The 18989-nt window shown below is 38.3% G+C and overlaps 1 protein-coding gene across 2 annotated transcripts in view; it reads left to right on the plus strand.

Annotated features, from left to right (window-relative positions):
• LOC102235996 (amyloid-beta A4 precursor protein-binding family A member 2-like) overlaps positions 1 to 18989 on the plus strand; it is a 50733-nt gene that overhangs the window by 17978 nt on the left and 13766 nt on the right. For both annotated transcript variants that reach the window (XM_005805586.2, XM_005805587.2), the window contains exons 2-6: positions 9469 to 9978; positions 10171 to 11225; positions 14080 to 14160; positions 15114 to 15153; positions 15756 to 15901. In XM_005805586.2, the coding sequence (XP_005805643.1) occupies positions 9489 to 9978; positions 10171 to 11225; positions 14080 to 14160; positions 15114 to 15153; positions 15756 to 15901 (1812 nt within the window). In that variant the 5' untranslated portion in view covers positions 9469 to 9488. The remainder of the gene's footprint in view (positions 1 to 9468; positions 9979 to 10170; positions 11226 to 14079; positions 14161 to 15113; positions 15154 to 15755; positions 15902 to 18989) is intronic.

An 18989-nucleotide genomic window follows, 5' to 3' on the forward strand; every position in this document is an offset into this window, starting at 1 on the left:
AAAGCTTTCTTTTGTTCTGTCTCGGGTGGAGCCCGCTCCGCTGTGTGGCCGAACAGGCATCGTCTCAATGAATAATCCTGTCAGCTGGCCAGTGATACAGAAAGCAAACAAAACCTCCCACAAAGCTTTTAGCAGTCTGCCTCCACTATTCAGCATGTGCATGCTCACAAGTAGAATCACTGCAAACAAAATTTAAACATTTATTGTGTTTTTTCTGACTGTAACGTTGACTCACTGCTTTCAGAGCTTGGTTTCAGTGAATGGTCGATTTGAAATCCAAACACACAGTTAAAAGCCCGGGTGTGAATCTAATCAGTAAGCATTGCACTGTGTCGACCTGTTTTTCCCTGAGCATGACTAAATCCAGGGGTTATTTGATGTGTCTGCCATCAAGCTATTTTAAGGGGCCAGGCCATTACAGCTCGGCCCGTCTGTCTGCCAGGAGGATAAGGGGATATTTTGCAGCCCAATGCGGCTCGCTCTTTTTGGTGCTGTCACCAAATTCAGCGATTATCGTTGTATCCAATAACTGTTATCCGCATTTCTCTTAGGCATGTGTCAGAGCAGAAGACAGGCTTGAGGGAGTAGAAGTACATGCTTCATGTGCCAGGGGGTTGACATGCGGAGAATAGGGTTGATATTATGGTGTAATTCTGCCAATGCATGCAGCAGCCCTCAGTCCTTCAGCGTTGCTGATCATTAAGGAGAAATCCCCTGGCTCAGCAGTCTGATTTGACTGGACAAACAAAACAAAAAAAACCAGGAAATGTTATGTGTTGATTAAAAGTTGACAGAATGAGATTTAGACGCCAAAGCAGAGGGAGATTTTTAGAAACATGTCAGTGAAAAACACAGTAGTGAAAGACTTTTACTGAAGGATGAGGTGGAGCATTGTGTCAGCCAGGGAGCGATTCTCACCTCCATCTTTTCAGAATTGAAGCGACAATTCAGGAGGAATGACAGGCCAGTGAAGCAGACCGATAAAGGTTACTGTTTTTTTGTCTTTTCTGCTCTGTGGAGATTTGCCATAGTTTCAACTGCATTAAAGAATCATTTATCATTCTTTTACATTTTTTTTTGTATCTAAAGTGAAACAAATTCCAAACCAGTGTATGACTGATTTTAGTCAAGAGAAAACAGAAGGTAAAAACAAAATAGATTTTCATACTTTTAAAATAATTCCACACGTTCACTTTTAGTTAAAAAGTTTGCCTGAATTAGTGGAATTTAAATCCCTCCCCACAGATACACACCAGGAAAAATTGAGTTAAAAAATTTATTTGGTGTTTTTCTAACCAACCAATACCAAATTTGCATCATCCCCCTAATGTTTTTTAGTTTTACACTGGTGCAGAGTCTCAGTCATCTAGGACATGAAGATCTTAAGTATGTAGTTGGAAGGCAACTGGACTTCTTTTCTTATTTCTGTCTTTAGGGGAAGTGACTTATGTGTCCTACTTTAGCAACTTTAATAGCCCTGTTATTGTGATTATTCTACAACCTACTGTATATGCCTGTTACATCAACTCATGTTCAAAACTAAATGGATGAGAGGTTAAACATGTTCAAGAAATAAGAGCTTATATCTCATTACATTTCAATCAAACTCTAAGCAAAATATCTTTCCTCTCAATTGCTGACAATAAATAGGTAGCTGTGTAATGTTCAGGTTGCTTTTGTTGTTTTCTTATTTTATGTATTTTAAGAATCCACCCTTTCTTCTGCATTTCACTCACTCTCACTTATTCCTTCTCATTAGTAACCAAATCCTACTGACAGCTTCAATTAAACCCTGTGAAATTGCCCTAGTATCTTATCTCCCTTTGGGGCTATTTAGCTGTACTTAGCTCTGCAAGCCAGACCTGTTGCCAGGCAGACTTTCATGTTGTGTCATGTTCTTTCTGGGGCGTCTTAACCAATATATTGAACTTGGTTCATTCATTGAAAATAAAAAAAAAATAAAAAAACATGTGTTCTAATCAGAACCTAGAAAAATACTTAGCCAAAGACTATGGGAAGATGTCCAGTCTGGTAAAGCGTCTTAATTTAGTTATAGCAACAACAGTGTCTCCAGGCTCTTACTAAGCACGTTCAAAAGAACATCTTTTGTTAATTGGCTTTCTCAAATGATAAAATTTGACCTAAGCTCCAGTCATTTCTATACTGGTGCCCATTATATAGTATTTATATAAACCTATGTGAAGGCAAGACAGAAAATCAGGCATGATTATTTGCAGATTTTAGGCGACTGTTACATCACCTTTGCTTTTTTTAATCGCTTAGTATGTATTTGTGGAGTAAGTCTTAGTACTTACTACACACAGTGAATAACTTGAATTTTCCAGCCTTTTTGAGCCAGACTTCTGAGATGCTGGTGTTTGTGGCACACAATAATCAGTTTCATCTGAACAATTCTCCTGAAAATGAGTTCTGATTTCCGGTACACGGTCTTATATAGACAGGTGTGTGCCTTTCCAAACATCCAAATCAAGTCCAATCAACTGATTTTACCACAGGTGGACTCAATTTAAGCAGCAGAACCATCTCAGTGATGATCAGTGGAAACAGCTCTTGAGCTTCATCAACACAGGATTAAGCAAAGGTAGTGAATACTTATGTAAATGCGACTTTTTGTTTTTTTATTTTGAATAAATTAGCAAAAGAAAAAAACAAACCAAAAGTAATCCACATTGTCATTTTTGTGGAATACCATTAATTAAATACAATTTGGAATAAGACTGTAACATGACAAAATGGGGGAAAAAGTGAAGAGTTCAGAATACTTTCCGGATTAACTGTAGTCTAATGGTAGAGTTGTTTAAAAATGTTTTCTATTTAATCATTCCTGATCTAAATAAACTGACATGAATTGATATGAAGTATTGCTTCTCTTACTTGAATCAAATCTCTGAATATGGACCTATATTTTAACTTAAAATAAGTGAAAAGCACACACTGACAGTTTATGTAAAAGTGAGATTTATTGTACTCAAACTGTGATGTTCTAATGTTATTTTCTATCTACTGAGCCTGCTGTGCCATTTGGAGATATAGTGGATATGCAGTAAACTACATATATTGTCAATGGAAGTACATTGACACTAACATATTCTGTAAGTATTAGTTTTATGTTTTATATGGAAAGAAATGTTTCTTCTGCTTAAAATTTGTAATTTTTAATATGCTATGTAATTGTATTTTTTATTTTAGTCTTTCAAATACCAGAAATTAATAAGATTACATACATTTTTAAATATTTAATCAGCTGTTATGATCAGTTACTCAGTATTTGTGTAGCCTTTTTACAAAATACTTTTTTAGTATTACTTGAGTAATGTCTCAGATGCCTACTTTTTACATTTACTTGAGTAAATATATTTTGAAGTAGTTTTACTCTTACTTGAGTACATTTTGGGTATTCTGTCCCCCTCTGTTTACACCATATACTGATGGCATTTTTCTCCTATCGTTGTAGCTGTGACACACGGCAGTGTGATGCTAGACCACCCAAAAAGGAAAACGCCCATCTGGTGGATTCTGTTTGCATTCATTAGTTGCAACTGAAATTGTTTACTCAACTCATTAGACCGTAAAACTGTTGCCTAATCATGTGTCAGACAAAGTCCTGAAAAATGGTTTAGAAGCACAGTGAGAAGGTTTATGTGTGCATGTAAATGCATTTATTCAACGCATGGGGCTTTTTGATGCTTGACTGAATCAGTCCTCTTCGACACTGAAGCAAGAAAACAAAGAGTTGCCATGGTAACAGTCAAGGGTGAAGGAGGAGGGTGTGTCTTTGGCAATATGCAGCGAAAACGGTTATTGGCCTGCTGAGTGGTGGAGAAAATGCTCTGTCGTTCGTTGCCATTCCTGCTGCTCAATAAGTCTCCCCTGTCCTTCTCTTTCTGTCTCCCACATGTCTACCTTGTTGTCATCTTGAAGTGAGTGGGACTGTGAAGAGAACAAATACTGAATATTAATGAGGACATAGAGAAAAAAAATATATCCCTCTGACTCTCTCTAATACTTCTGTTCCTCATTTACTAGCTATGTTTTTCTCTTAGGTTTTAATACCTAGTTTATCATCATATGTTAAATGAAGTGGACGGATTGCTACAGCAGTCTCTCACACTGATGCTTCATGTTTACAAGATCAGTTGACCCTGACAAAGATGTCGGGTGAATGGCAGCAGTGGTTATTTCATGGATCACAGAATTTTATCATGATTGGTGCCTTACAAGTCAGACTCACTGTTCCGCTTGGATGTACCCCTAAATTCAATAACATGACTCATTTTCTAGAAGGAAAAGATCAACAGGGTACTTTGCATATTTATTACAGTGGTGCAAAACCATTTAGTGTCAGAAATTTATGGATGGCCATCTTGGTTTTTAGGTCAACTCACCGTTTGGAATGGTTTGCTTCTTTCCCAATTTTCCCTTTCTGTCGGAATACACAGTCAGATCTCTACACAGATATTTTCACTTTTTTGGCATATATACCAAGCAACCATTGTTAGTTACATCATGTCAACTGCTTATTAACAGAAATAATGAATCATAAGACACCTGCTAAATTCTTTTAAGCATCTGGACTTGCTTTAGACAATTTGAAGTTTAAACCAAGCACCAGAATTGGCAACAACAGAGATTAAAGAGACTTTGAACATGGAATGATTGTTGGTGCCTGAAAGAGTGGTTTAAATATTTCAGAAATTGCTGGTCTGCTGGGATTTTCATTCACAACCATCTGCCATCATGTTTTGAGATGATGAAAAGTTGTGTAATCCCAAGCTTAAGTAGTTTTCATTTTCTGTTTGCTTAAATGTCAATTGCCTGCATATTAACTAAATATATGCATCTAATATTAATTGATTAAAGAGTCTGAGACTGAAAAATCAACAATTTGCTTTGTGAGCAAACTTCTGAGCCGTGACAAACATACATATTAGTAATATTAATTAATCCTTATGGTGGTATTGTCTTTAAAATGCAAAAATTAGTCATGTGTTTTTGTTTTCGTTATGCATTGACAGCAGTTTAGTAAATGTCGTAATATTTTGAGACCCAGATTATCTGTAAGACCTAAAACAACACAGGATGAAAGAAAATGACTAAAAAGTGTAAAGATCAGAAAGAGCAATGAAAAAAATGTATATTGGACATAAAAGTTTAACCTTCTGTGTCTAGATGGTTGGCTGCAGTTCAGTTGCGATGCTGTAGATTTTATCACCAAAGTCAAGTGAAAATGTGGAAAAGGATGAGAAGAAACCACAGCAGGGTAAACAGTTCTCATAATTAAAACCAGGCAGAGAGACATTTATTAGTCAGTTGTTCATCTGAAGATAATAATGTTTTGCTACATTCTTCTTGGTATGGGGCTTTTAGATTGTAAGTTGCTTTATTGATAAACTTGGAAAAAATGGACTATGCTGGTCCATCTTTTTCAATAAGCCTCCTCTGTCTCTTTTCCGCCACTTTTAATCCATACGTTTCAGCAAAAACATGCTGTATAATATGATAGCAAGTATAGTTTTTTTCCCATCAACATTATACAATGATTAATTTGGACAAAAAAATAGAAAATGTGTTTTGCTGTATTTAGAAAATCTTAACTATATAAGAAGTTTTATACTTAATCTTCACCCTCAGTTATTTCTTCTTTCATTTATTGTGCTTTGGCTGTCTCTTGTTCAAGGCTGACTGTCTTTCAGCGGCGTGATCAGAGGTCATGGCTTAATATTCCAGGCAGAGAGACATCAGTATTCCCGAGGCCCACACTCTAACTGAGCCATCTGCTGCTTCCGAATTGCTTCTCTCGTCTTCTGTCTGCTCCTCAGCCCAGCTTTTAAAGCTCACACACATTCTCAATGCAGAAATATGCAAATGTGCACACATGTACACCCCTACAAGGCGTGTGTCTGCAAAAATAGGAAAGCATGTAAAGGTAATTCAAAGCTTTATCGAACGCTTGCCGGTGCATTTTCCTGCAGATATGAAGAGGGCCTCAGCAGCTGCTCCCTGACTGTAGCTGGAAACACACAAATGAAATGCTCAAGACAACACCGGTGTGCAACTGTTGCTGCCTGTTTGTGCTTGTGTGGTTTCCAAGCCCTTTTTGGGGATGAAGGTAGCAGCTCGCATGAGTACTAACATATCAGAGCATTTGTAAGACAGATACTTATTAGAAGTAGAAATAATGATACAGAGATGGAACCAACTGCATTTTGTTTTGTTTTTCGCCTTCATCTCCCTCTTAAGTCCATTTTTATTCAAGTTTGGAGGATTCCGGATGGTGCTCCTATAAACATCAGACACAAAGCAGTTGTACAGCTTGTTGTAGAGAGCTCCTTTAATATAGTTTTCTCCTTACTTGCAAATAAAGAGGACCCAGCCTACTTAGGTTGATTGGAACAATTAACCTTCTCCCATTCCATTATATGCAACCTTTTTATGACAGTATTTAAAAAGCATTTTTATGCAGGTGATAAAATTGACATAAAATTTAAAAAGTAAAAATGTAAAAGAGACACACATTCTATCAAGCTTAGAAATAAACTGCAATAGTGCAAGTTAATTAAATAAAAACAAAAAAGGAAGTTGCTGTGGTGCAGGGATAAAGCGCGTTACCCATGAGGCCTCAGTCCTCCATGCAGAGATAAAGGCAGGTTTTACTGCATGTCTTCCCCCTTTCTCATAGCCCCATTGTCATGTCAATTCATTATCAAATAAAGACTGCTAGAGCAAAAAATATTCTTAAAAAAAGTTTCTCTCAAATGTGAAAGCACTCAGGCATAAATAATAGTCTCCATAAAAAAACTTTTATTTATAAATGTGGGGGTTGGAGAAATCAATCTTCTTTCATCCCATGATGTGCAACATTTTTATGGCAGTATTTAAAAAGCATTTTTTTATTGTGCAGGTGATAAAATTGACAAAAAATGTAAAAACTAAAAATGCAAAACTAAAAGAGATATATATTTCATCAAGCTTAGAAATAAAATGCAATAGTGTAATAAGATGATTAAATAAAAAAAAGAAAGACTGTAGTCATTATTCTGAATGACAGTGAAATAGAATTTAGTAAGACAGACAAAACAGCTCATTAGTTTTCTGACACTGATTTCAGAATAAACTGAGAATGAAGCTATTTTCTGCTGTTCCTGTGAAGTTTTCTTGTCATCTCACTTTTTGTTTTCCGCTTGTTAAAAAAAAGAAGAAAAAGGAAAACGATATATACCAAGTGTGCTTTTGTTTTAAAGCTCTAAAGAGGAAGCTTACAAAGTCTCAGAAAACTGCAGTGCTTTGAGGGGCATCTAAAAGTGTGTAAAACCTGTTTGTGTAGCTGAATCTGGAACAAAAAAGAAAACTAATAAGTTTCTCATTGTTTAGTAAAGCTGTTCAGCAATTGTTCATGGATGTAATATGCAGCTGCCTTGGGGATAAAATTTAAGTTGCTGCAGTGATCTATGATATGCAATTTCATTTTTAATGCAAGAAAATGTGGGAGTGTGAGCTTGAGAGTCAAAGTAGGATAGGAAATCACAATAAAAACTGTGGAAGTATTTATATCGGGTTGTTTGAAACCAGAGGCTGCTGCTTGTTTGGCAAAGAAGATTTAAAATCATAAATTCGAGAGCACCCTCTCTCTTTAACCACAGATGTAAGTCATGCTGTAATTCCTTCTAAATCTGCCACAATAGGAATAAACTAGCAGGACAGACCTCCCACATGTCTTGTGATGGTGGTATTATAGTCTCTTTATGAATACATTCAAATATATTAGCAAAGCAGAAATCTCAAATACATGTAATGCAAAGCAGATTTAGAAAATGCCACTTGGATAAGAACCTAAAAATCACACAAAAGAAACAAACAAACAAAAAATACAGCTAAAGTGTTGTATGAATTTGTAAGATAGCAACAGTCTGTAGCACTGTGGTGATTATGCGTTACTCTTAAAAACCCAGAAGCCAACAAAGAGGATGTCAAAGGTTATCATTCCCCAGAGGATGCAGTTACCCCTAGTTACCAATCCTGACTCTGAGCTTTAGGGAATCATTAGGGGTGGGGCTGAGCTCTTTACTGATGGAGCTGGTTTATAGTATGAGGATACAGAGAGGGTGGAGTCACAGAGGTGCATGCTGTGTGGCAGCCAGAGGGGGATGGGAGGAGCGAGGAAAAACATGAGGGAGGGAAAGCAGGGGTGCTCTTATTACAGCAAATCACAGACCTATTGTGTATCACATCCCAGCTCCAGGTAAGACATGCAGTCACTGCATCAAATGGTAGACAGAACATATTATGAGGCTACACGTTTATGTATTCTGAATAAGGAGAGGTTGAAAAGCTAAAGCGAGATGTTTAAAATGTGTAACATGTTGCTTTACTTCATCAGGTGTCCTCATGTATCTGTGTAATCAGAAGGCTTTGTATTTGGGACCAGAACTCAGTGCATGTGTTTTCTGCTGTCTTTCTGTCTGTTTTAGACACATATTTCCAGGCATGTTGAGAAAATCTAATCACTGGAAATGGGAGACATGGTTCTGATGAAAGAAAAAGAATAGAGCAGCAACAATAGCTCTCTCTGAGGGCAGTGGTTCATGACAACCTAATGACACAGCAGAGAGAGGAAGCTGACAAAACAGATGAGAGTAAATGTAGAGCAAACATTTTAAGCTTGTTATTGGAAGGCAATTGAACTGGTATCTATATAATAATATATTCTGAAAGGACATTTCTTTATGAATTTTGGTTTTATTTTAAATTGATTATTGTCTTATTGTTTGTTTTAAAACTTACCATATTTGGATAAAATAAACTGGTCAAAACAGTACTGGGTATAATCAGTAATATTCCTTTTAAATTTGGCTCTATTTTTCCATATTTTTTCCATATTTTAATAACACCAATTTGGAGTGTGACTAGTTTTTCTTCATTCTTTTTATGCTCGAAATTAAGAGTCCAAGACAGAAATAAATCTCGAAACTGTCTAAACCTAATTGCAAAAGATTATTCATCCATGCGACAACAGAAGGACAAGGTTGTACAGAAGATACTGAACATTTGTAGACGCTCGGTTTACTTTTAAAAAGCTTAGAGTGAGTGACACTCACCGACTGAGCTTACTACTGAGAATCAAAAAGACAGAATTAAGCTAAATCGGCTCAGGATGTTGCTCAAAATGTGCATGAAGTGCAGAAGAATGAGCCATGATTTTTTTGTAGAAATACAAGGAATACATCAAATTCTGAGGCAGCAGAAATGGGGTAAATGTAGAGAAGGAGAATAAAATATGGATTTATTTTCTGGACAAAGAGCACTTGGATTATTGTTTGTTTTTTTTGTAGTTTTAAAAAGTATCAAATGTGATTTTATTATTACAAAATATTGTTGGTCAGTGCTTTTGTTCTTAACATAATTTGACATCACTTGGGCCGTGTTTCTTTGTGTTTTTCCATCTCGTAGGTTCAGATCAATAACAATGCATGGCTTGTAGGCCACCAATCATGGCCCAAAGGAAGAGGCCTGGGACCAGCGGGGGAAACAGCATGTCTGGTCCTGGCCCTGCCTCCTGTCCCGCCCCTTGTCTTGTAGAGTCATGTGACCTGAAATCCCTGCCAGCACGGCAGCGCCCACTACGCTACCACAAAGAGCTTCACAATCCAAAACACCACCCTCACTCCTGCAGCACCCAATTTTCCTCTCCCAAGCCTCCTGACGTGGGCCGCGGTCATCCGGAAGAAGATGCAGATGCAGATGTTGACATGAAGCAGTACAGCAACCAAGATGTTGACTCACAGCTTGAGAATCAAAGGCCAGCAACGCCGTCCACGCCTGAGCATGACCCTCATGAGCGGGAAGAGCATAACGACCATGATCAAGCAGACTTTCATGGCGATGCTGACAGTCTGGATGATGACTCCAGCTCTGACTATATCAACAATAGCTCAGAAGATGAGGAAGACTATGATGATGGTGAGTGTGTCATGAGCCATCTTTCTGAGAGAACAGGATATTCATAAATACTTTAAAAGGTTCTACACATTGGTCACTGAGTTCTGAGTGAAGTTAATAGGAGACATCATTTGTAACAGTGATTCAAGAATGTCTCTGATTTTTAAAGAAATTGATCAATAACTTTCTGTTTCCAATTGTTAACCTCCTTAGGACTAGCAGAGGAAGATGAGGGAGTCACTTACTACATTCGCTACTGCCCTGAGGATGACAGCTACCTGGAGGGAATGGACTGCAGCAGCCAGGGAGACTGTAACCACAGTCACAGCCAGGGCAACTGTTCAGGTGCCATTCAGCAACATGGATCCCATGCTAGTGAATGCCAGGAAGCTGAGGAAGGATGGACAGAGGAAGGAGAGGAGGAGGCCGAGGGAGAGTTGAGAGAGGAAGAATGGGTTGAAGATGACGAAGAAGAAGAGGCAGCGAGAGAGGAGTGGCAAGAAGAGGAAGAAGAAGTGGTGGAGGAATGGAGAGAGGAAAATGAGGAGGTGCAAGAGGAATGGATAGAGGACGGCCAGGTGAGCCAGGAGCACTGGGCAGAACGAGAAAGGCACAGGGTGGAGGAGTGGGGTGAGGGGGAAGGAGAAGTCCGCTGTGAGGTGGTGGAGCAAGATCCCGATGAACAGATTTACAATGGGAGACCAGAACCCATATTGGACCATCACCATCACCACCAGCCTCCGATGCAAGACACACACCACACCCAGCGACATGATCGAGAGGAGGGGGAAGAAGCAGAGAGTGAGGAGGGCTGTCCAAATGAAGAAGAAGATGAAGAAGCCGATGAGAAGGAGAGACATGGAAGAGCTTACACCGGAGACTATTGCCCACCTGAAGACAATGGGAACTCCGTGCGAGTCTCCCCATACCGCAGCCGTAAGGTGCTGGTGGTGGAGGGGGAGACAGGGGAAGAGGCAGAGGAGGACATTGACCAAATTGTTGCTGAGATCAAAATGAGCATGAGTATGGGGAGTCTAAGCAGTGGCACTGACCAAAGCCCAGAGGAGCTGGCACAGGACCCTCTACCAAGTGACTATCCTCACTCTAAGCCTGAGGCTGCATCCTATCCACCAGTTCACCACCGTCATGACAGCAGGCCCAAGTCCCTGAACATCCCCCCCATGCACCACAACAACCCTGACCTCCAGCGGGGCATCAAGGCCCACCCACGCACTCTGGAAGATAGACAAAGATGGGCTCAAGAGCAGGTAAGTTTCTGAAACACAAAACTTTTAACTGGTGATCATGTAAACCAGTGGTCCCCAACCACCGGGCCGTGGACCGGTACCGGGCTGCGCAAGAAATAATGAACTACTTCCGGATGTTTTATTTAAAATCATAAACCGGATTTTACCGGTTACGTCTTGCGCGTCAACATTGAGCCAACTTGCAGCAGAATGAGTAACAAAACAACATCGGAGTACTGTGCCCCCCCCCCCAAAAAAAAACAGCAACGGATACTTACCACGCCCCCCGCCCCCGGTCCGCAGCAAAATTGCGAAGGGCTCACCGCTCCGCGCGACTAAAAAGGTTGGGGACCGCTGATCTAAACAGGCTTTCAGGGTCCACTAAATTATAGCTCCTTTTTTTCTGAGATTTAGACAGACATTGTTTGAATTGGTGTATATGTTAGTCTAAAGCATGGAAATGGTGCAATATTTCAAATATTTGTGGTAAAGAGCTGAAAATGAGTAATAAGTGACATGTTTCTCTCAGGAAGCCAATGAATAGTTGCAGCCATCTCCTTCCCCCATGTCACCCATAGATTTACCTTCGTCTTATTTCTTTCCAAGCTGTAGATAAAGAGACACCCAGACTCAGGATGGACACAACGACATGTAGAGTTCCAACCTGTAAAAATAAAAAGTCAAATAGTTTTAAAAAGAGGACGAAATTTCTGGTGGGCAGCAAGCTGATAAACACCTGCTCCGCCATGGGCACACATACTCATGTCCTCCTGCTTTTGCTCTCAGTGTCTCATTTGTAAGTCAGAAGTGGGTCAGCGGAACAAGATAAAATTGGAAAAATGCTCACCATGCGGCAAATTCAGATGACTCTCGGCCTTGTGGAAATCATTTGGTCATTGCCTCTCCTGTAATCAAATAAAATATTCTCTATACCGATTCACTGTGGCCTTCAACTGACTGGGCAATGGTAAATTTGATTAGAATTTTACTGTGCAGCTTTGAGTCAAAACGTTTTGTTTAACAGAGAAACGGAGAAAAGTCTTGTTGGAAGTTCTCTACACCCAAACCACTGAGCACAGAACTGTATGTTGCATCTTTAAAAATTAACATTATAACTGTAATAGTCAATGTGTTATTTTTGCAAAGCTGGAATTATTGTTGCCAATTAGATTGTGTAACCTTAGTTTCAAATTGTCCTAAATCAATTTAACCCCGGTCAAATTTGACACAAATATTTTTCTAATCTTTAACGATCCACTCAACCCACAGCTTTATTTGCTTCAGTTATTTTTGTTTTATCTAAAATAAGAACATTTGTTCAGTTATCTGATGGACATATTTTGTTCCTGCAAGATTATGGCATTTAAAAAAAACAAACACATTTAACTCTTTGTTTATGTGATCTGAATAGTTGGATCTGGATAACGGTTGTTTTTTTTGCAGTTTCTGTTTTATTTGATTTGTATGTCAACATTGTATTATTTTTTATGATTTACTGTTTATGACAGTACCTGACCTTATCAAAGGTTCTCAAACAATTCCTGAAAAAGACATTGTTTGGACAGGACTATATGTCAGTCTAATGCATGGTAATGGGTACTAGATTTGTAATGATTGTGGTGAACAGCTAAAAACAAGTTGCAAATGGCATTTGTATTTCTCCAGAAGTCAAAGAATATAGTTGAAACCTTTCTCCTCCCCCCACTTTACCTAGAGATTTACTGTCTTATTACGTATCTCCCAGACCTAAAAAAAGGCACGCACATTCAGGATGGACTCAAATTTACTGACTCTTTATAGCTCACATTTAACATCAGGGTTTGAAGGGTTAACAGTTTATCAATGATGCCATTCATCCGTACATTGTATCCACTTATTCTAGCAGGGTCGCGGGAGGCTGGTGTCTATCTCAAGCGACCTGATGATATTCAGATTGATGAAATTCCTACGTTGTGCTTTTGGGATTTATTTGAACAAATGTAGTTTTGTACTGTACAGCTTTGCATTTAGCATTCCACCCTACCAAACAACAACAACACGAAGCTCATTAATGTAATGTGTGTTTGCACTACAGAGTTGGGCACCATGATGAATACTGATCAGCTAACTCTCTTCTAAAGGAGGACACACAGACTCACAACAACATGTGCTGCTTGTCTGAATTTTGCTATTTCCACTGCTCTGAGGAGGAGGGTTTAAACAGCAGAGGCTTTTTATTTCACTCTTAATGCCAGTGAAATGAAATGAGCAGTGAGGGACTGCTAAATTGTGCTTCTTCTAATTTTTTTTTCTTTTGTATTCTGATTGTGCACACAAATTGAACAAGCTACGCCATCATTAAAGATGTTCCACTTGGTTAAATACTTCTCCCAGTACGGCTTTATCCTTGTTCCAATAGAGGGAAAAAAAAACACATTTTCTTCTTCATTCATAAGCACATTTATATTGTCAGGGACTATCGTTACTATAAAACGCAGAAAGGCAAATCATCTGCATTAACAGAAAGACGCAACCATCAGATTATGTGTTTACTAGTTTTTACGTTATATTGTTGATTTTGAATGTAGTAGCGAAGTTGCAGAGCGTCTACATCTGCTTTAAGATGTGTGGAAAATGTAAATTTTAAGTCAGAAACGTAGGCAGCCATCGTTCTGCAATGTTTCATCATTAAAATGGTTTGAAACTTTTGAAGTCTAAGTATTCAAATGAAACATCCCATCGTATTTAAAAATACATAGTTTCCTCCAATTCAAAGCACTGCTGCCTAACTAACAGAAGAAACAGAGAGATGTTAATTCTGTATCATATCTTTCCTCTTCTGTTCTGTTCTGATGCCTACATTGTTGCACCTGTGTGTTCTATGTTTATCTGACAGGTAAATAATGGTCCAGAGCAACCTAGAAAACAGCAGCGCTCTGACCTCAATGTTCACTTGGAGAACAACTATGTACCAGAGGTAAGATGCTGCTAAATATCCAAAAACAGCTACTACATTTCCCCTTTAGTTTTTATGCACAGCTTTAGTAAGACTGGTTGTTATTTTATACAATATATAATAAGTGTGTGTGACTAAATGAGCAGCTGTGTAATTACAACCGGTACTCGTGTCTGGGGCTTGCGGCATGATGGCCTTGTACAAACTGAACTTGTGTTTGTGGTTTTACTCATGAAAATTTTTACTCATCTGGGTCTTTTTGTACTTTAGTGAAGCTTTCTGAGCATGTAGTGATCTGGTAGATGCAGGGAGATTATGGTTTGACTGTCAGGAATCAAGATTCCTCCCTTATATTTCCACTTTTTTTCCCTGCCACATCATCATCAGTCTGGAATGACATATTTGCACATATTTATTCATGACCATTTTTTCACCATTTATGGGAACAGAACTGCATAAATAACAGAGAGCAATATAATTGCATGACCGTAAGTGAGGGTTTCAGTAAAATCTGAATTAAAATGTAACTATTTCTAAGCAAGTAAGTATTGTCCCACATGGCTGGTTTTCTTTACTATTTGAATTTGAGTTAATTTATTGTAACTTCTTTAAAGAAAAGGGGTAGTACACTTTAAAGCAGAAAAAAGGGATATAGAAGCAACCCTTTAGTAAAACTTTATTAGCAGTGTATGTCTTTAAATGAAACTGATTGTGATAAAAAAAATTTAAGTAGATAGAGAAATCCTGGAATCTTGCAGGACTTAAAAATATTAAATATTACTGCAAAACATGGAAAAGTGTAGCACAAAGCCATAGGTAAGCACCTGATGAAACACGAGATATTATGTCAACATATAATTTTCAGATTTGCTGCTAGATAACAAAAAGTGACTTTTTAGTGTTATCATAGAAAACTGGCCATGTAGCACATGAATCTGATGCATTTATTTTTCTATCATATTTCTGTCTTTCAGCCAGCAAAGAAAGTTGCATCCTTCCCCAGCTTTGTTGATGGTGAGTTATTCTGCTTCCTAATAAGCCCAAGATAATATAATCATACTGAACAACTCCAATAGTGATTCTTTCAGTGTGTCTTTCACTTACCTTTGATCTCTAGCCTTGGGATTTCTTGTCTTGTTCAAGGCTTGAAATGTTAAAACCTTAGTTAATAGTTTTCACTGTTAAATAGCAAGTTTATTTTGCTTTGATTTTTATGCGGTAAAGTCTATGCACAGTGCCCTGTTACAATCATATTAAAACTATATCATAATAGTATATTTCTGTGAAATTAAAGGAAAGGAGAAGTTTATAGAACCATAAGCTGCTGCATTTACAGATTCCAATAAAATGCTATTTTTTTGTGGATCTAAAAAAGTGTGTTTGAATACCTCTGCAAGGCATTTTAAAAATTGCAGCATGTTTTGAGATCAAAATGACACCACTAAATGATTTAAGGTTTGGCAAATCCAGTCTATCATCTCCAGATCTTAAGAGCAACAGCTCTATTTTTAACAAGGCTCAAAGAACCCAGTGATACCTTCTGTAAGGCACACGCTGCTTCAGTCAAAACATCATCTGTCTGTTTTTGCTCCGTCTGTTCATCACCGTCCTCTCAGTCCCTGGACCCTGCGAGCCAGAAGACCTGATTGATGGCATTATCTTTGCTGCTAACTACCTGGGCTCCACCCAGCTGCTGTCTGAGAGGAACCCCTCCAAGAACATCCGCATGATGCAGGCGCAAGAAGCTGTCAGCAGGGTCAAGGTACCAAAAGCAATATTCTGTCACATGCACCAATTCTGACATAAATAGTGCTTACTGTACTGTAAAGTCATAACATTTTTTCTCCAATAAAGCTCTTACATATTTGATATGTGAAAAACTGAACAGTAAATTGAACTCTGAAATTCAAACTAAGCCATTTAGGCCCAGAAACTTAACTCAGGTTCCAATTTTTTTTTTTACAATAATGATTCTGGTTGTTCTATGATCTGTGGAGAGAATATAGGCATCCACAAGGAGAACATGCAAACTCCATGCAGTAGGACCCCTGGCTGGGATATTCTTGCTGCAAGGGAAGATCAAGCTGCACCTCTGTGCGGTCCATGTTAATATTTCCCTTTGTGTGACTCACTCGCTGCTGTGTTGAGATCGTGGTCTTCAAGGACATGTTTAGAAAAATAGGATGGTAGGTAAAGTGCCTCTTTGGGCTGCCGAGTTGCTTTATTCATCTGTTCTGTTGAGCTGTTAGGTAACATCGACTGGAAAACATCTTTCTTTCAAGAAAACATAGATGTCTTTATTTTTCAGTTATACTTGGAGTTCCTGTGCCAGGTGACTCATTTCACTAAAGAGCAATGTCGTGAGAAGACTCATGAGAGGATATTTGTCCAAATGCTTTGATGCTTCGAAGTTTCAACTCCCTAACAAATGGATCTGAGCTCCCTCTCATGTGAACACAACCACGAATACCTTCCTAAATATTGGATGACCTCCTGTGCAACCATCCACTTTTAGAAACTGACATACTGTAACAAGATCTGCTGTGGAGGGATGAACTTATCTGTTCTGGACATGTTTTAAGAATAAAGTTCAAGGACAAGTTCAGAATTACAGTAATTAAACCCATTAAGTTTTCTCCAAAATAAATTGTAGCTTAGCAGACGGTGTTTAATATTTTTAAAATTCAAGGTTATTAGTTCTGCGAGATTGGGCAACGTTGCTGCTGGATGTTGCTTAATCCTGTTCACCAATTCTTTGAACTTCATCAGTGAACTCAGTCACATAGACATTATTCATGCTTATTTTCTTTAGATCAATCTGAGGAAGCAATCGGTTAGTGCACTGAAGTTCTGCTGAAGCTCCCCGAAGCAAAGAACTGAGGAGAACATTTTGGCAGGTGTATTGTGTAGCTCATTTATGCAGATCCTGTTTGCCTGACATTCACTCAGTTTGATGTAATATTTATGAAGCTTCATCCCCACCCCTACCTTCAACTCCTTCCTGTTGTCGACCCCCTGCCGAACTGCTCAGCGCCTCAGTAGATGTTGCCGAGAGATGTGTTGCATGTGAGCTGATGAAACTTCTTAAAATAATAATAGAAAAACTTCTTCCTCTTTGTTATGACTTTGGCTATCTTTGTAGTTCAAGGTTTGTAGTATTTTAGTGCAAAGATATCTTATTGTTTTTATATAAATATTGAATTGAATGTCATATTGCCTTGATAAAATATTCATGCCGCTTATACTTTTCCACATTTTGTCACATTACAACCATAAACTTCATATGATACATGCATACTTGTAAAATGAAAGGAAAGCAGTACATTGTTACTAATATGTTTTCCAAGACAAAATCTGAAAAGTGTGGCATGTACATGTATTCAATCCCCCTGAATCAATAATAAATGTCTTAGTCAACAAGCTGCTACTTCTTTGGGGTATTTCTGTACCAGCTTTACAAATATAAAAACTTAAATGTTTGCCCATTCCTTTTTTGCAACACAGCTGAAGCTAAGTCAGACTGAATGATGAGCATGTGAAGATCAATTTTTAAGTCTTTAAGTCCAGACCCAAATTCTTTATTTTGGTCTGTGTGTGTCAGCTCTTTTGCAGCCACTACCAGGTCTTTTGGCAGCATTTAGCTTCTGCCATCTTTCCATCAACTCTGACCTGCTTTGCTGTCTCTGCTGAAGGCAAAAGCCTACCCACAAAAGCCTACCCTTCATGGTTCACTAACCCGACCTTACTTTAAATTTGACCTGTTTGATGGGTTCCTTGGTTTTCCGTATGTTGTTTGTTCCCTACTTTGACAATTCTTTACAGAACACTTATATTTACACTGAGATTACTTGACTCAGAGTAAGAGTGTTTTAAATTATTAAGTCATTTGGATTTTATATTAGTGTGTCAGAGTAATGGGGCAAAATACAAATGCATACCACACTTCACAGGTTTCTATTTGGGAAAAATAATTTTAATCCATGTATTATTTCTCCTCCACTTCTCAATCATCCACCACCTTGAGTTGATCCGTCTCATAAAGTACCAATGAAATACATCAAAACCTGTGGTTTTAAAGTGACAAATGTACAAAAGCACTTAAGGTGTATAAATGCTTGAACCGCTAGAGATGTTGAAACATTAAAAACTGGTTTATTTAATAATAGTAATAAAAAAGAAAACTGTAGGGCTTATTGCTTTAATGTGTTATCTGCCAACTAGTCCCATAAACATTACTTTCTAAGTGCCTTTAATCTGTTTGGTTGCACCCTATTTTTTAGTGCAGCCAAAAGAAACAAACCCCTGGCATTCAGTAAATTTTCTCACTACCTAATCTTCTCTATTTTTTCTAGATTTGACGTTGATTTCTGTCCTGCTCGTATTATTCTGTCTGTGACACTGAGGTCTAAGAGCTGAGTCCATTGGAATAAAGCATTTTGAAATCTTCATAGTGCCTCTAACTGGTTTTGAAATGGTGCTATCCTATTGGCCAGTGTGTTTTGTTGGTAAATTACTTGACCAGAAAAGTGGGGGTGAGTCATCCACAGTTGCTGAAACCAATCAGATAGTCACAATTTAGAAACAGGTCCTATTTATGGCGGCTTGTTTTTAATATGCTGTATTTACAAGAGAAGAAGCAATTATCACCCAGTGTAATTACTGTTTTGATTAGTATCTGATAATCAACGCTTTGCTGTGCACGCACACGCATACATGAGTTCGACACAGTCATACACACCTCTTCTGTCTCCGTCACGCTCCCTGTTTGTTAGAACAACATGTGTTTCGGGGCTTTACTGTCTTACCCGTATTTTCTTTATAACCCTCCTTTATGTCCTCCTTCTCTTCCC

The sequence above is a fragment of the Xiphophorus maculatus genome, chromosome 4 (assembly GCF_002775205.1).
Source record: "Xiphophorus maculatus strain JP 163 A chromosome 4, X_maculatus-5.0-male, whole genome shotgun sequence".
Lineage (NCBI taxonomy): Eukaryota > Metazoa > Chordata > Actinopteri > Cyprinodontiformes > Poeciliidae > Xiphophorus > Xiphophorus maculatus.